The sequence below is a fragment of the Haemaphysalis longicornis genome, unplaced genomic scaffold (assembly GCF_048455015.1).
Source record: "Haemaphysalis longicornis isolate Haplotype H1 unplaced genomic scaffold, Haemaphysalis longicornis Haplotype H1 scaffold_1, whole genome shotgun sequence".
NCBI classification, from domain to species: domain Eukaryota; kingdom Metazoa; phylum Arthropoda; class Arachnida; order Ixodida; family Ixodidae; genus Haemaphysalis; species Haemaphysalis longicornis.
In genome coordinates this window covers 50,372,253-50,390,820 of record NW_027526203.1, presented here as the reverse complement: position 1 = coordinate 50,390,820, position 18,568 = coordinate 50,372,253, and the positions used below count along the sequence as shown (strand labels likewise).

The 18,568-nt window shown below is 47.6% G+C and overlaps 1 protein-coding gene across 1 annotated transcript in view; it reads left to right on the top strand.

The window, feature by feature from the left end:
• The window catches only part of LOC144176234 (serine/threonine-protein phosphatase 2A activator-like), an 85,987-nt gene that overhangs the window by 15,768 nt on the left and 51,651 nt on the right, over positions 1 to 18,568 (top strand). The window contains exon 5 of the mRNA XM_077705201.1: positions 16,627 to 16,744. Within this exon, the coding sequence (XP_077561327.1) occupies positions 16,627 to 16,744 (118 nt within the window). The remainder of the gene's footprint in view (positions 1 to 16,626; positions 16,745 to 18,568) is intronic.

The window sequence follows — 18,568 nt, the reverse complement described above, 5'->3', positions numbered from 1 at the left end:
GATATCCGAGACGGATCTCTTGGACGAAACAGATGTGGATCTCCTTGCCGGCTTGAAGGATCAGGGCGTCACTGCCGTGAGACGCATCACTATCCGCAGAGACGACAAGAAGATTCCCACCAAGCACATTATCTTGACGTTTGACCGCGCAGTTCTTCCACAACACATCAATGCAGGTTTTATCCGTTGCTCCATCCGTCCCTACATCCCGAACCCGCGGCGCTGTTTTAAGTGCCAGCGGTTCAGGCACGGTACAAACTCCTGCCGTGGCCGAACGACGTGTGCAAAATGTGCGTCGCATGACCATCCCAGTGACAACTATACATCCGACACCCTCTCTTGTGTGAACTGCGGGGGGGCGCATGCAGCCTACTTCCGCAAGTGCGAAAAATTTTAAACTGAAAAAAAGATAATCAACATCAAGGTTACTGAGAACATCACCTTCCCAGAGGTGCGGAAGAGGTTCGCCTCTTTCCCCCTGGGGAGGTATGCCGACGCAGCTCGCCGGGGGGCGGAGCGGCGTCTCGTTTCCACAGGGACCCAGTTCAGCGAGTCTGACCTGGTCCCTCCCCCGCCCCCCACCTGGGTTGCCTCTGGCAGCCCAACCCACCACCACGCCGCTTGCTGAGGCAGCAGCGGTTGTGGTGGCAACCTCTTCCGTCGGGACCGGTGCCGCTCCCGCCTCTGTCTCCCCGTCCTCCAGTGCGTTGGAGGGTACCGAGGTGATGGACACCACGGGCCCCGCATCGGTTCCCACCGCCACCGCACCGCCCCTGCCACCTCTGGCGCGCCGGGCGCCCTCAGTGGTGGCGGCTCAAACGAAGGGCTCCCGAGGGGGGGCCAAGTCCGGCGGGCCCGGTCCGTCAGGCACCCCTCGGACATCCGACGAAGAGATGGATGTCGGGCCGTTCCTGCCTGCAACGCAGCGCAAGGAACGCGTCCCGACGCCAAAGCCTCCCGACAAGCCAAAAAAGGCGAGAGGCACAGCCCCGAAAGACGACACATAAACAAACACACACACTCAGTAGCTCTCACACTAAATAATGGGAAGAGAAAACATAATTCAATGGAACTGTAGAGGCCTTCTTAAAAATCTTGACGATGTATACGAAATACTGCATGCTAATCAGCCAAGTGTAATGTGTGTTCAGGAAACACATTTGAATTCCAAGCACACAAATTTCTTGAATAGTTACGTGGTCTTCAGAAAGGACAGGGATGGCTGCACACACTCTTCTGGCGGTGTCGCCATAATTGCCCGGAAATCCTTAGCCTGCCACCCTGTCACCTTGAACACTGTCCTTGAGGCTGTAGCAATTCGAACAATATTATTTAATAGGTTGATAACGGTATGCTCAATATATATTCCTCCTGATCTTGCACTTTCCAGCTCTGACTTCGAGGCGTTGGTTGACCAGCTGCCCAAACCATACATATTAACAGGCGACCTTAATGCTCACAACTCTCTTTGGGGCTCTTTACGCACGGATGCCCGAGGTCGCCTGATAGAGAAATTCTTAACATCTTCAGGAGCATGCCTTTTCAACAATAAACAGCCTACATACCATAGCATAGGACACAACACATACTCATGTCTTGACTTGGCGATTGGCTCCGCAGTTCTCTTTCCTCTCCTCGAGTGGGGTGTGGGCACTGACCCATACGGTAGTGACCACTTCCCCACCTCACTCACATACATAGGTAAAGGCCCATGCAGTCCATCTTCCCAAAACAGGTTCAATGAAGCAAGAGCTAACTGGAATACATTTACAGAGACATCCAAACTACACCACACATCCATAGGACACCTACAGGTTGAAGAAGCTACCCAACTGCTCACGGCGCACATCCTCGACGCCGCCGAAAGGTCCATTCCCCAAGCCTCTGGTGCCCCGAGAAACCAGCGGAGGCCGTGGTGGAATGAGGACTCTAGGCGGGCGCGAGAGGCCCAGAACAAGGCGTGGGGTATCCTTCGTCGGTACCCCACGTCGGGAAACCTCCTGTTCAAACGGGTCAAGGCGTTAGGAAAACGTGTGCGCCGTGAGGCAAAACGAGAGAGTTGGCGTACATTCATAACATCAATAAACTCCTACACAGACACACGGAAAGTATGGACGAGAATACGCAAACTAAAGGGACAACAAACACACAGCCTGCCTCTGGTCAGCACTACAGGGGACACACTCGAAGACCAGGCTGACACACTCGCACAACACTTCTAACACGTGTCCAGTTCAGCACACTACACGAACACTTTCCTGAGGTATAAAGACTCTAGTGAAAAGAAGTCACTACACGACAACAACAAATCACAGACTTCTTACAACTCCCTGTTTTCACTACATGAGCTGAGGGCTGCCCTGAGCACGTGTAAACCCTCAGCTCCAGGCCCAGACAACATTACATATACAATGATACAACACCTACACGCAGACACTCTTCTAACACTCTTACACCTATATAGCAAGATATGGCTTTCGGGGCACATTCCAAACTCTTGGAAGGAGGCTATAGTTGTAGCTTTCCTGAAGGAGGGAAAGGACCCGTCATCCCCCTCAAGTTACCGTCCTATTGCCCTGACGAGCTGCCTGTGCAAGCTCTTCGAGAAGATGATAAATCGCAGGCTCGTGTACTTCCTTGAGTACAACGGTCTTCTCGAGAGCTGCCAGGCAGGCTTCAGGGTGGGGCGATCGACGAACGATCAACTGTTAGCTCTTGACTCGTACATCAAGGATGCCTTCGCGCACAAGCAGTATTGTTTAACTGTGTTTTTCGACCTGCATACGACACCGCTTGGCGTTATGGGATCCTTAGGCACCTCAAGTCATTCGGTGTTTCGGGTAACATGTTGAACGCTCTTGTCAGTTACTTGTCAGACAGAACGTTCCGAGTAAGAGTCGGTGGTGCACTCTCAAAGGTTCACGTGCAAGAAAATGGCGTGCCACAGGGTGGCGTGTTGAGCTGCACACTCTTCATAGTAAAAATGAACTCTCTTGGTAAGGCACTGCCACCTACAATCTCTTATTTCATGTATGTAGATGACGTCCAGATATCCTATAAATCATGCAATATGTAAATCTGCGAACGTCAAGTCCAGCTTGGTGTAAAGAAACTTGCCGGCTGGGCAGACAAGAATGGTTTTAAATTGAATCCTGTAAAAAGCTCCTGCGTTGTGTTCTCCAGGAAGCGCGGTGTCCATCCGGACCCAGACATTCACCTTAATGGCGTGTCGCTTCCTGTGAACAAGGAGCACAAGTTCTTAGGTGTTGTGTTTGATCACAAACTCACATTCATTCCCCACATCAAGGAACTTAAAAATAAATGTCTCAAAACAATGAATATACTTAAGGTTCTCTCCCACCAATCCTACGGTTCCGACAAAGAACTCCTGCTTCGCTTGTATACTGCGTTGGTTGGGTCTCGTTTAGACTATGGCAGTGTGGTGTATGGGTCGGCGACTAAGACAGCCTTGCGAATTCTGGACCCAGTGCTACACTTGGGGCTTCGTCTTGCTTCGGGTGCTTTTCGCGCTAGCCCTGCCGAGAGTCTTTATGTCGAGTGTGATAAGTGGAGCCTTGAGAACCAACGAACGTACATGGACTTGCTTTATGCTTTTAAAATTTCGTCGCTGAATAATCATCCGTTTTATCCTGTCTTTAACGATACAGCAACATCTGTGCTCTTTGTAAATCGCCCATCCGTTCCTCGGCCCTTTTCACTTAGAGTTAGAGAGCGAGCCTCGGATCTCAGTGCTTCGTTTTTAGATGTGTACAGGTCATCCTTTTCTAACAGTTTACCGCCTTGGCAAGTTCGCCCTGTGTCGTGCGACCTTTCTTTTATGAGACTTGACAAAAATCGTGTACCACGAGCTGCAATACTGCAGCACTTTCTGTCTTTGCAGTTTAAATACATATGTGCAGAATTTTATAGTGACGCTTCTAAAACCTCCACTATGGTGTCGTGCGCTGCTCATGGTCCAAATTTCAATGCAGCCAGAACCATGAGCGTGCACACAACAATTTTTTCAGCAGAAGCGTATGGAATTTTACTGATTGTACGACACATTCTTGAAACTCAAATTCCCAATTCCATCATCTATACAGATTCTTTGAGTGTTGTTCGCGCACTGTCATCGCAGAAGCCCCCCAAAAACCACATAGTTAATCTTGTATTCAACACTATCATGTCCGTATATGCATAAAAGCATGAGCTGGTCCTCTGCTGGGTCCCAGGACACGCAGGGATCGCTGGGAATGAGTTGGCAGACGAGAGGGCCACTGCTGCTGCACTCAGGAACACTGTAGACATTACAAAGATACCCTACACAGACCTCAAGCCACACATAAGACAACACCTGCGCAGAACATGGCAAACACACTGGGACGAAAAGACGGACAACAAACTACATGTAATAAAGCCACACTTGGGACGGTACACATCTGACTCACACAACAGACACATGGAAGTCGCCTTGGGTAGGCTACGGATAGGGCACACGCATGCAACTCACTCGTATCTGCTGACGGGATCTCCTAGGCCCCAGTGCAGCAGGTGCAGAGAGGCCCTATCCGTAGTACACATACTAATAACATGCAAGGCACTTCACACAACACGACACAAACACTTCAGAGAACTCTACAGACAACATATTCCCCTACATCCATCGTTTTTTCTAGGTGACGATGCCATTGTTTCCGTGAAACGCGTGTTTGAGTATTTGTCGGAAGTCAAGTTTTTAAACCTCATTTCCTATCACGCATCATGAAATCTGGCCCTATACACCAGCCATGCTCATTGTCGTTCTGTGATTTTACTTTTGTTTTTCCTGACTTTACGTAGTGTTTAAGGTTTCACCCCTCATATATGACTTGTTTTGGCGCTCTTTGCCCCAGTTGGCCTTGCGCCATAAACATCCAACCATCATCGAGAGTTGGCGCACCTTCCATTAATTCATACACGGACGCACACAAAGTCTGGACACATATACGCAAGCTGAAAGGACAACAGACACACAGCCTGCCCCTGGTTAGCGCAACAGGGGACACACTCGAAAACCAGGCCAACACACTTGCACAACACTTTGAACATGTGTCCAGCTCAGCACACTACACAAACACTTTCATGAAGCACAAAACGTCTGCGGAGAAGAAGTCACTGCGTGATAGCAACAAGTCGCACACTTTATACAATTCTCTTTTTTCAATTCATGAGCTGAAGGCAGCCCTGGCAACATGTAAGCCTTCAGCTCCAGGTGCAGACAAAATCACATACACCATGATACAACACCTACACTCAGACACCCTTGAAACACTTCTATATCTATACAATAACATATGGCTTTCGGGGCACATTCCTCGCTCTCTGAGGGAGGCCATAGTAGTGGCTTTCCTGAAGGAAGGGAAGGACCCTTCTTCTCCCGCTAGCTATCGGCCCATCGCCCTTACAAGCTGCCTGTGCAAGCTCCTTGAGAAGATGATAAACAGGAGACTTGTGTACTTCCTTGAGTACAACGGTCTTCTCGAGGGCTGCCAGGCAGGCTTTAGGGCGGGGCGATCTACAGAGGACCAACTTATCGCCCTTGAATCATACATAAAGGACACTTTCATTCACAAACAGTTTTGCACAACAGTGTTTTTTGACCTTGAGAAGGCATATGATATGACACCGCCTGGCGCTACGGGATCCTCAGTGACCTGAAGTCATTTGGTGTCTCAGGGAACATGATGATCATTCTTGTTAGTTATTTGTCTGAAAGAACTTTTCGTGTGAGAGTTGGTAGCGCACTCTCAAGGGTTCATGTACAAGAAAACGGCGTTCCGCAAGGTGGAGTTTTAAGCTGCACTCTTTTCATAGTTAAAATCAACTCCCTTGGGAAGGCATTGCCACGTACAATTTCTTATTCCATGTATGTAGACGACGTCCAGGTATCTTTTAAAGGGACAGACAACCGATTTTTGTCGCGTATATGTTCTCTAGCTGATATGAAAGCCAGCGTTTTATATAGCCCGGTAACCACAAGCAATTTCTAAACAAACTGGCGGAAATAATTTTAATTTGGCATCAAACTTCCTGAAATCGGCAGGGTGGCGGTTCGTAGTGTCGAAACTTGACACTACAATATGTGTCCCTGTCACGTGACCTGCAAACCTAGCAGCTACTGTAACTGCTGAAACGTTTATTTACGTATTGAAAATCTTTTAACACAAGTATTTGTACAAGGTTAAATATTATATGTATTTCTAAACATTACTTTTAAAATTCTAAAGACATGCCGCCCGCCGCCGCTGGGTTGCTCTCAGTGTGGCTAACTGAGCCACCATGCCCAGAATCAACGGCAGCGTTCAGTAAACAGACCCAGCGAAGGAGCTTTGACGATTCTGTCTGAGTCAGGGGCGTTTGTTCTGACAAAATATTTGATTTCAGTTTCCAAATACGCCAACGGCAGCTTAAAAAAAGAAAAAAAAAAAGTCGCGCCCGGGAAGAATCGAACTTCCCGCCTCCACAACGTGAAGCCAGATTCTACCTATCGTCTATCCCAACAGATGGCGCATTCGCGCAAAATAGACCCTTGCATTAAAAACAACACATAAAGGAAGAGGAAAGCCTGCGGTTCAAACTTTTTTAGCTGGGAACAAGTTTTTAAATATCGTTTTTTATTTCACATACAAACAAAAGAATGTTGCCGAGCTACTCTATGTCATGGTTGCCAGCATTAGTTTTGGGAGGGACACATATGGCTCGTAGATAAAAAAATTCGATTAAAAAAGTTCCAGACCGTTATCAGCAAAACCGTTTCTCGTCAAGGTGCTTTAAGTTGTGCCCTTGCATTTGGGATAGAGAATACATACTCGACAAAAATCAGTTGTCTGTCCCTTTAAATCATGCAATATGTCCATCTGTGAGCGTCGAAGTCCAGCTCGCTGTCAAAAAACTTGCCAGCTGGGCAGACAAGAATGGGTTTAAACTTAATCCAGAAAAAAGCACCTGTGTTGTCTTCTCCAGGAAGCGTGGGATCCATCCAGACCCAGACATTACACTTAATAGCGTTTCGCTTCCTGTGAGGAAGGAACACAAGTTTTTAGGAGTGGTGTTGGATAAAAAACTTACATTCATCCCTCACATTAAGCAATTGAAACATAAATGTCTAAAGGCTGTCAACATTCTTAAAATCTTGTCACAGCTGTCCTATGGAACGGACAAGTAACTCCTCTTACGGATTTTTACAAGCCTAGTGGGGTCCCAATTGGACTATGGAAGCGTCATTTATGGGTCTGCCACAAAAACGGCACTGAAAATGCTCGACCCAGTGCTGCATCTGGGTCTGCGCCTTGCATGTGGTGCTTTTCGCACTAGCCCAGTCGAGAGCCTCTACGCAGAGTGTGATAAATGGTCCCTATGTCACCAGAGGATTTACATGGATTTGTTGTATGCCTCGAAAATCATGGCCCTGACTAACCACCCTTTTAATTCCACCATTAATAACACATCCTCACAACAACTGTTCTTAAATTGTCCATCCATCTCTCTGCCTTTTTCACTTAGGGTAAGAGAGGAAGCCTCTGAGCATGAGGTACCCTTTTTATTAGACATTCACAAGACACCCATCACTGAGTTTATACCACCATGGAATCTGCGCCCTGTGCTCTGTCACCTGTCTGTTACGCATCTTGATAAGAACAGAGCACCCAGAATTGCGATTCAGCAGCATTTCATGTATCTGCAGGATAAATACAGGGCTGCAGAGTTTTTCAGTGATGCTTCCAAAACGTTCACTGCGGTGTCTTGTGCTGCTCATGGACCCAATTTTAAAGGAGGTAGAACCATGAATGCAAAGACAAGTATTTTTTCGGCAGAGGCATATGGCATCTTTCTGGCTGTAAATCACATAGCTGAACATACCGTATTTATTCGAATATAGGTCGACCTTTTTTTTCCGAAAATGTGCTTAAAAATTGAGGGTCGACCTATAATCGTGACCGAAGAACCTCGACCTATAGTCGTGATCAAAAATGGCGGGCGCAACGAGCGATCCGTTTCTCCGTCGCGCCCGGCGCTCCTCAATTTGAGGCGGCAGCGCGGAGCATCTAGAACAAAGACAGGCAAGAAAATAAAGGAAAAAATAACAAAACAATCAGCGTAAGAAAACCACCCACAGTCACTGCCGGCTATCGCGCATTACCTGCGGCCGAACCGGACACGAGCGAGCTTACGTACTGGCTAGAGAGCCAGATTGGCTTGGCTTGGTGTCTTTGGCTTGGCTAGGTGACTTTCGCCACCTAGCGTAGCCACCTCGTGAACGGAACGGCGTTGCCTGCTTCGCTCGCTGTCTCTACTATCTCCCGTTCTCCGTTTCATGCGTTTTCTTTGTGTTTGCTTCGTTGTGATTTCCGCACACAACGTTTTTCTCGTGCGCATTTCGCGATGTCACGTCGGACATTAAGCGGCGGGTGATCCTGTTTGCTGAGAACTTGAACAACTGCGCCGCTCAGCGAGAGTTAGTCGTTAATGAAAAGCTGATCAGGGGATGGCGGAAACAGCGGGACGAACTTTTTGCTTGTAGGGGACTGCGTCGTGCGTTTCGTGGTGGGAGGCACGATGCTCTCGAGAAAAAACTCCGGCTGCACGTGGAAGAGAAGCGTGCGAAAGGACACCGAGTGTCCTGCGAAGATATGACCAAAGCTCAACAGTTAGCGCTGCGAGGCGGGATTGGCCGTTCAGCCTTCAAAGCCAGTCGGGGGCGGGGGTGGGTAATGAACTGCGGCGCATGCGGCGCAAGTTCCGACGACGATGCATTGTGTGGCTCCGACCACGTTGTAAATAAATGGGAGTTTTAAAAAGTTTCCTCAAGTTTTTTTCTTAAAAGTATGGGTCGACCTATAATCGAATATATTATTTTTTTTTTTCGGCGACTTCAATTTTTAGGGGGTCGACCTATATTCGTGCTCGACCTATTTTCGAATAAATACGGTAATATTCCTAAATCCATCATCTATACAGATTCGCTGAGCGTCGTCCGTGCATTAACATCCGGAAAGTCATCGAAAAACCATGTAGTTAACCTTGTCTTCAAATCAATTATGCTGGCGTATTCTTCAAACCTTGGGGTGACTGTGTGTTGGGTGCCAGGCCACTCTGGCATCGGCGGAAATGAACTGGCGGATGAAATGGCTGCCGATGCTGCACTCCGAAACACAGTAAACATAACATAACTTACACAGACCTCAAGCCACACATAAGACAGCAACTCCGTAAAACTTCGCAAGCAGACTGGAGCGAACAGACAGACAACAAACTACACGTCATAAAACCACACGTGGGACAATACACTACTGACTCACATAACAGGCACATTGAAGTTACCTTAGCTAGATTACGGATAGGCCATACACATGTAACCCACTCGCACCTGCTCACGGGATCTCCAAGACCCCTGTGTAGCAGGTGTGGGGAGGGCCTATCCGTAGTCCACATACTCATACATGCAAGGCACTTGACACAGCACGACACAAACACTTCAGAGAACTCTACAGACAACATATTCCCCTACACCCATCGTTGTATATGGGTGACGATGCCATGGTTTCTGTGAAACGCGTGTTTAAGTATTTGTCAGATGTTAAGTTTTTAAACTTAATTTCCTATCATGCATAATCAAATCTGGCCCTATACACCAGCCATCACCATTATCTTTATTGATCTATGTCCAGTTTACACGTTTTCAGGGTGTCTAGCGACCGGGAAAACCGGGAAAAGTCAGGGAATTTTGAGCCGCCGGGAAAAGTCAGGAAATTGTCAGGGAATTTTTTAATCAAGTAGTACCAGTCAGGGAAAACCACTTTGGGGCCAGCCCACACAGTTTTAGAATAGGGGAAACCAGTGTTGGAGGCCCCCAAGAAGTTGCCGAACACAACACGTTCGCGCGCGACGAAAGCGTGAACCGCATGAAACGCTTTTTGGTTTTTCTGCAAGGGAAAGCGCTGCGCGTACGCCCAAGGTGCGCTGATGCCGCCGCGCAAACCACCCGCACGGTGCGTGCCGAGCGGTAGGCATTGGCAACATGGCGGCAGCAACGGCCGCGGAGTCGTGCGGTAGCTCCAACGGCCGCTTCTAACCGCTCTTTAAAATGCTACTCAAGGCACAAACGCACTTGCTTGTGCAGGAAAGGAGCCACCGCAGGCACGAAATCGTCGACGCGGCCGTGAAAATACCGCGCACGAATCGCGTGCAGAAACTCGCCGTGCGGTTCACGCAGCTGGCTTAGGTTGCTGGGTGCATTTGCGGCAGAGGGACGTCTAGGTGGTGCCCAAATCGCACGCAAAACGGGCTTTTTTTTAGCGAATTTTAAAAGGCAGTGCTTTTTGGGAGCTAATCTTGAAAGAACTTCCTTATGACATCAGGAGCCAGAATTACATAATCAAAAAGGAACATGGTTTAGCGCGAACCCAGTGAACCGCATGGGGTGTTTTCTGCTCGCGAAAACGCGCCGCGCACGTCACAGGCGCGCTGACGCTGCCGCGGAACTAGAGTTCCTTTATATATAGCTATGTATATAGCTTATATATATAGCTATATAGAGGAACTCTGCGCGGAACTGCCCGCACGCTGCGCGGGGTGCTGCCGGCGGCGGCAACATGGCGGCGGCTTCGACCGCGAAGTGGTGACGGGAGTTCGAGCGACCGCTTCTAAGCGCTCTCTATAATGCCGCACAAGGCACGCACGAAGTTGCTTGTGAGGTAAAAGAGCTTATAATGTGGGAGAAAACGGTACAATAAAACATCATCCGCGCCGCTACTGAAAGGGCCCATGCAATACCTGCCGGCGTGGTAAGCCTTAACATCTCTGGCGGAGCCAGCCGGCTGCCTCGAGAGCTTCGAAACTGCCGCCATGAGGCGCGCGGCTCCCCATTGGCGCAAGTCGTCAGGCTCCTCCCACTGCCGCGCGCGACGCGCGTCATTTTCTGAGCGAGGCAGAAGCTGCCGCGCGCGCGAATAGTCGACGCGGGCGTCAAAAAATCGCACGCGCAACGCACCATGCGGTTGACGTTGCATGTCAAGCCAGGACAATCAAGAAAAGAAGCAAAAGGTGCTTGCTGAAGCGCAACTTGAAGCTTCTATCCCGCAAGATGAAATAAACTATCTGAAGCCGTAACTGAAGGCAAGCAAACCTCAAACAACAAACTGAAATTAATCAAAGTGGATTTTGAGAATTAGGGCACTTGCAACAAATGTGTTTTTCCGTATGATAGAATGTGTTTTCTCTACGCTTTTTATATGCTTCACGGACCGTTTCCACAAAATGGCGCGTGTTGTATTGGTCAAGGAATTTCAACTAAAATGGTCATGGAAAACCTGGAAAAGTCAGGGAAATTGAATTGGGCAATTTGCTAGACACCCTGGTTTTATACCTACCCTTTGTGGTAATCACTTCTTTTCATTAAATAACTTCTCTGGCGCTCTTTGCCCTCGTCAGGCTTGCGCCATTAAACACCAACCATCATCATCAGGACTTGCATGAAAGCATGCCAACGTAAAAAATAATTAAAAAAAAAGGTTTGGGGGAAGGAGGGGGGGGGGGGAGGGGGGGGGTGAAGCGCAACGGCAGGCTCGAAACTAGTCCCGCATGGCAAAGTACCAGCTTACTGATGCAGTGACGGTTTGCAGGCAGGAGTGCTCCGTTGAAAATACAGGACAAGAAAACAGCTCACTTTGTGACCTTTTAAGTCCTGCACATGTTATTTGCTTGGTGACTGTGCCTGTGACCAATTATAGCTGGGCAAGAAGCGGCCTCGCAGTGTGCTTTCATTGAGAAATAAAGAAAACGATGTACAAAACTAGCATTCTTACCTTGTTCCATGGTTATCCGTGGTTCCTTTTTGTGTACAGCAAGTTACAAAGCAGTGTTTAGGTGTCTTGGGCAATGGTAAATGCTGACGCCGCTAACTCGGGGCTATCATGCATACCGCAGTATTCAGAGATCTGGAAATCCCCCAACATGGTGAAAATGTGCGTGGGCACCACAAGGTGGCGCCACTAAGGTTTATGACATCATCGCTCACTTCCCCTGCATGTACAATATCAGTGGGTTTACTGTTATGGCTTTTGTTAAAGGCCAACTGCAACAAAAGTTTACCTGCCCCAAATTTTGTTTCAACGTGTAGTAAAGTCTCTTGTGACCTAGTGTTAAGGTCCATACGTGGGGAGTATTTTTATTAAAACCCTTTGAAAACACGCCGCACCAGTTCACGTAGCACCTAGCGTAGTGTCGCCACAACTGTTTTCCACTGCAGCGAACTTCTGTATGTGACGTTACAGTCAGGGTCTAGTGCTGCCGTCGTCTCTCCTCAGTAGCCCAATTAAATCGGTACGAGGTTACTTTTCCTAGTTCCTCTTTGATTTTCCCGCTCCAAGTCGTATTAAGAATGGAAAGTTGGGCTAGGTGGTTAGACGATAATGGGTACATTTTACCAGCGCGAAAGACGGACCACACGAGTAAGAAAAACACAGGATGAACACTAGACATCAACTGGATTTATTAGAAATACACATACACGCTATGACAGCGGCGCACGCACAGGGGGAAAAGGAGAAAGAGAGAGAGAGAGAGACACTTATTCATCAACACGTGGGCGGGTTAGTTTTTGCTGCAGGAACCTCAGTTCTTTGGTGGTACACTCGTTGCCCTCTTGATGGATAGAATATGCCTCATAGATTTCACGTTCGCGTTGGGAGCATGCGCAGGACCTGCGCATGCGCCGTTTTTATAGTGTGTATGTGTATTTCTAATAAATCCAGTTGATGTCTAGCGTTCGTCCTGTGGTTTTCTTACTCGTGTGGTCCGTCTTTCGCGCTAGTAAAATGTACCCATTATCCAAGTCGCAGCGGCGCGGGGCAAGTATAACCCTCCTTCTCTCACTGTTTTTCTCTCTCTGCCTCTTCCCGGTGCACCCAGAGCCGCACATGTGCGACAGTGGGATAACGGTCGCCGCTGCTGCCAGAGCAACAGTGGAGCGCTAGAGGCACCATCGGGCTTGGGCACGTTTCGCAGCATAGTAGAAATATTGTGTCAGCGTTCTGAAGACCACAGAGAAGGGTATGCCCCATCATCCACAGGGAAGAATTACAGCAAGAAGTGATTTTGCTTTGTGTTAGCAAAAGGTGAGACACTCTTTCGTGAGACACTCGTTCAGTCGCATTTTCGTTACATGAATAAAGTGTGGAAGTGCGATTTCGGCTGCCGTCGTAGTGCCCGAGTAGCATGCGTCTTCACAGCTCCCTAGTATGTGGCGCGGAGGGCGCTGGGCCAGCACCAAAGCGGTGGGGAGAGGGGAGGGAATGAAAGCATCAACCCCCTCCATGGTCTGCACCTCCTTGCAGTGTTGCCATGGCAATTTTTACGACTCCAAGCTCAAGATGACGGCGACGTTGCTATGGAAATTACAACTCACTTTTTCCCACCCAGGCTCACCAAGGAGGATTAGGCACTAGTCCCAAAATTAGCCGGGATGCTGGGTTGAAGGCTAAGAGGCCGCCGACTTTACGTGTGGCCTCACGCGAGTGAGCGGCATAATTTGTGCTCCTTGCATGAATAATTGCTTTCACGCGTTTCCGAAATGCGAGAAGCTGAAGGAGCTGTGGGTTGCCGAGACAGAGAGCAAGTTTGAAGAGAGCGAGGGCTGGTTGACGCGACATGATATGCCGTCGGCGAGCGAGTATGGCAGTTGCACAATGGCCGATTTTGTGATTGCGACAGCTGAAGCAGGCTCTCAGTGGACTCTGAAATTGAGTACGCAAGACATAAGTGCGGCTGACACGAGATGGTACGCTGTTGCCGCAGCTGGTTGGGGTATGGCAGCTATGTGGTGCACTGTGTAAAAATAATTCAGTTAAAACCACATAGTCGCAAAATAAATAAAAGCCAGCCTCTGTTGGCAACATTTCGTTCACCGGTAAGATAAAAAAAAAAAACAAGAAAAAAATGGGGCTACATTGGCGGAATGGGTAAAAAAAACTGGGCCATCTCCACTAACGTGGAATCCATTAATGTGAAACACTGCAAAGCATGCAGTGTATGAATGTATTCCTGGCGCCTTGGCGTTTTTTCCCGTGGAGATGAAAAGTCTCGTTTCTTTGAAGAATGAAGCTTTCTAGCACGAGGCGTTGGAAAACGAGTGTCTTGGTGCGTTCTTTTAGTATGCATTTTTGCACACAGAGATGAAACGTTCTAGCGCGAGGCGTTCGAAAACGAGCGTCACGGTGTTTTAGTACCGGGACTACATGAAACGACGGCAGGAGATGCGGGAAGCCCAAGCCCCTAAGGGGCTTCGCCACTAAAAAAAAAGCTGCCAACATTGAGCCTCGAGTAGGGTGGCTATTTCACAGCTTTCGTTACTCCATGGCTTTTTGTATAGGTGGGTGCCATTATTTATCTAAAGATTTGGCGTGGCCATCTTGCTAACAGGAACAAAACTGCTCATGTAAACAAAAAGAATGAAATCCTAAATTGAACCTTAATAATATGCTCTGAAACCGAATTCGTAGCCGCTAGTCAGAATGTTTTTAGCTTCTCTACCACGGTAGCTGGTTTTTTTTGTTTTCTTCTAACAAATGCAGAGTGGTTCGGTCCGCACAGCCAATATGCCCTGTGCGCACGCCCCTATACCTCTCAAAACTACTGTTCGTGTACCTATTTCCGAGCTCTCATCTTCACCACGACGCCTTGCGATGCCTGTGTTTATCATACCGGATTGTAGGCACTTCTCAGCTACTTGCAGCGAACCAATGATGATTGTGCTGACTTCCCAACCCCCTTTTGCACATATTATGAAGTTTTGAAGAAACGGACCACCAGAAACACCTTGAATGCGTGCAGTCTTCTCTCAGGTGGCCGCGGGCAAATCCGGGTGACACGCCCACTCGATTCCTGGCTCAAACGTCACTTCTGGCTAGCCGTAATGGCCGCTGTTTTTCCAGTTTCGACTTGGAAAAGAGAGGTTTTATTTCTGATCTTCGTTTGCAATGCAGTGACGCATATTTGGGGCCTCCAGATCTTGCATATAGCATTTTACAAAGTAATGCTACCTGGATGCATTTAGCATTTTGCGAAGTAATGCTACCTGGAGACTGCATGAGAGCTACAATTTCATTGCAGTTGGCCTTTAAAGGGACACTGAAGTGAATTTGTCAAGCTCCCGTTTTTGCTTGCACTGCGTAGACTGGCTAAAATTAGCACACTTTTCATTGTTTATCCGGTTGACACATCTGTAATTATTTTACAAAGCGCGAAAGAAGAAAAACTACCATGCGCGGTTTGATTGGTTAGCATTCAAACAAGTTTGTTTCGGTTCTGTAAAACAACATGCTTGACATCCGACTGCATCGTTGGATGGGCATTCTCGATATCTCAGTAATCGTCGCACCGCGCTTCTGCCATGTTGTTGGCTGTAAAATGCATAACATAAGCCTCCCAGGACGGCTTGGAATCGTAGCAATCACTAGCCGAGGCCTACGCAGTGCATGAACGCCCTCCGTGTCCCCGCAGACGCTCAAATGCCATGCGCTTTTCCCCCATATTTGGAGCTTGCCTCACTCATCATGCCTGTATCGTAAAAAGCGTGTTCACACCAGCCCAAGGGTCTGTTCATTCTGGCCTGTGCCCACTGCCCGCTAGCAGTCGGTGCTTATGGCAACAGCATGCCAACGAGAACTCGCTAGCGCGCCAGTGTCAGCCTGCGTGCGTTCTGTGAACTAATTCGTGGAGCAGTGAACGTTACGGCCCAAAAAAAGGTGAACTCAGTATAGAAAACATTGGCCGAAAACGAAAAAGTCAACTTTAAAAAAAAAAAGAATGTATCCCCGAGGATTCGAACTGGTGACTTGCAAAACAGTTGCAATAACATACCTAGCGCTCCAGACCACTCGGCCACGGATGAGCGCTGCTGACCTTGGAAATATAGGGTATATAATGTATAACCATTTTACACTTTTATTTTGTTTTAGCATTTCAAGCAGCTTAGGTGACTATTTGTTGTATTGCGCTCGTGCAGTAAGCGTCCCCCAAGTTTCCACTATATCTCACGTCTAGCAATTGCATTTCTTAGACAGAAAAGCATTCATAGATGCGTAGTCGTGCTGCTGACCGCTGTGCTTGTTTGCCGAGCACAAAAAAGTGCTTCTTGCTCCCTATTTTTATGCTGTACGGTAAAAGTATTAGTTGATTTTATTCCCGTATGTAGTACCTATATTGACTTCGCTGACTCTTTTCCCGCTTTCAAGTGGCCTTGTATTTTCCTACTGGCGTACCAGTCAGTGAAGCGTCGCATGTGTGCTTGTGTGAGGCGACCTTGACTCGACTTGGAGCTAGATACAGTGTACAAACTAACAAAGTAAAGAAAGGCAGATTCTTCCAGAGAGGAGGACAGCATTTTCGAATTGAATTTTCTACTAAATAAAATCGCATAAACGCACTCAGAGTGGTCGAAACAAGTCCTAGGGACTGCGGACTACAATTTGCGCTTGTTATCCCGCAATGTTTACAAATCACTTCAGTGTCCCTTTAACATGCTGAGTAATGTAGTGAATGCGTGGCAAGCAGATTGCAAGTGGAGGGCCCCTGTGACCACCCTCGCAGGAGAGCAGGCGGCTCCTGTCGGCGGCGCTTCCTGACAAGTACCACCCGGCCCTGGTGGAGCTGGTGCCCTACTTCCAGGACAGCTTTGGCAACATGACCCGCATCGACTATGGCACTGGTACAGGGGCACGATTCTTTGGCACATCTTGTCCAGTGCAGGCCTACCGGTACTCACCTACAGGGCAGAAACTTGGAGGGGCTCACTAAAAGGGTTCAACTGAAATTGAGGATGACTCAGCGAGCAATGGAAGGGAAGATGATAGGTGTAACATTAAGGGACAAGAAGAGAGCGGAGTGGGTCAGAGAGCAAACTGGTGTTAAAGACATATTAGTAGAAATTCAGAAGAAATGGGCGTGGGCAGGGCATGTAATGCGAAGGCAAGATAACCGTTGGTCATTGAGGGTAGCAGGGTTGATCCCTAGACAAACATGCAAACCAAGTGATTGCTGCAGGTTTTAATTAATGTTTTTTCCTGTGCTTACCTGTTGTAACAGTATATATTTTTCGTTCTGTACACAACTGTTTTTTTATTTCATATTATGTAAAAAACGCGTGCAACCGGGATTGTTGCGCACTTTATGTTATTGCAAAGACTGCTGATTGTTTGTTTCACCTTTTTTTCCTTTTTGTTTTCTTTCTTTTGCCGGTGTGTTTATTGTATGCTGTACAGTGCTGAAAAATTGAACATGTTATATTGTATTTTATGTTTAGGGGCGGGAGCAAGTCAAGCTGATTCATGGCCGGGCTGGAGCGAAGGCGTGCACGCACGTTGGTATCAACACAGCGCGCGCCGCCGCTCTGGCCCGGCTGTGGATTATTGTACAGCTTTTTTTCCTTGCCTTCCCCATTTCCAAGGATGAAAAACAAAAGAAAAAGAAAGAAAAGAAATACATCGGTCGCAGTTGGCACAGGACAGGGATAACTGGGGATCCATGGGAGTGGGCGTGGATTGGCTGGTGATGATGATGGTCCAGTGCAAGAATGTGCCATTGCTGGCTGCCACTTTATTAACTCTTTCGCTACCGCCAGAAAATTGACCAATTTTTAGGGGTCCAAGAAAGCATTTTTTTTCCTGCTAAAAAAAATTGGTTAGGCACTAATTACAGGAACACAAAATGCAGATTATTTAACGGCCTTTCCAATAACACCAGTTTTTTAAATGTTTCTATATATAATAGTTGTGAAAAAAATATCAAAATCAAAATTTTTGTCAAATTGTCGAAAAAAACGATAATAAAAGAGTGGTGTTTTTCAAACCACCGGTAGTAGAAAAAAAAATAGAATATACATTTTGCAGGGCAACATTTCAAAAACACGCCCTAGAAAAAATGTCGACTTGCGCGGAACAGCTTGTCAGATATAAAAAAAATTGTTAGCACGCACGGTGCTCGTGTGATGCGGTGAAGCCCAACCTCCAATTCAAAATGTGCAATTTCGGGTGGTTCCTTCAAATAAATATGGTGTTCTGAAATTAACAGAGGCACCAATTTGCCCCCACATAACGTTAAAACATCTTGCCAATGACTGACTTTGCATTTACGGCGAGCACAATATTTGGTACAAGCACGTGATGCGGAAAAAAACATGCATGAAGTTGAAAACGGAACGCCGTGGTTGCTGCTTGTTGACGTTCACGGTCAGTTATCTCTCAAAACATAAAGGTGAGCTTTATTATCATCATCTTAGTCGCAAATGTAGCCTTGCTCGCAAAAATGAGGTACGATGCGCTATAATCGTGCCCTGCAATCTTTGGCAGAGTAGCAGTTGCGCGACGAAAAAGATCAGCACAACGAGCCTCCTCTATTGCAGCACCATCTGACAGTTTTCAAATGAAAAAAACAGTACAAAAACTTATCGGAGACTCCGTCCGAATAGACAGTTCAACTAATCAGCAACATTAGACACCCGGATATACCCTCGCATGGAAACGAAACTGGAAGG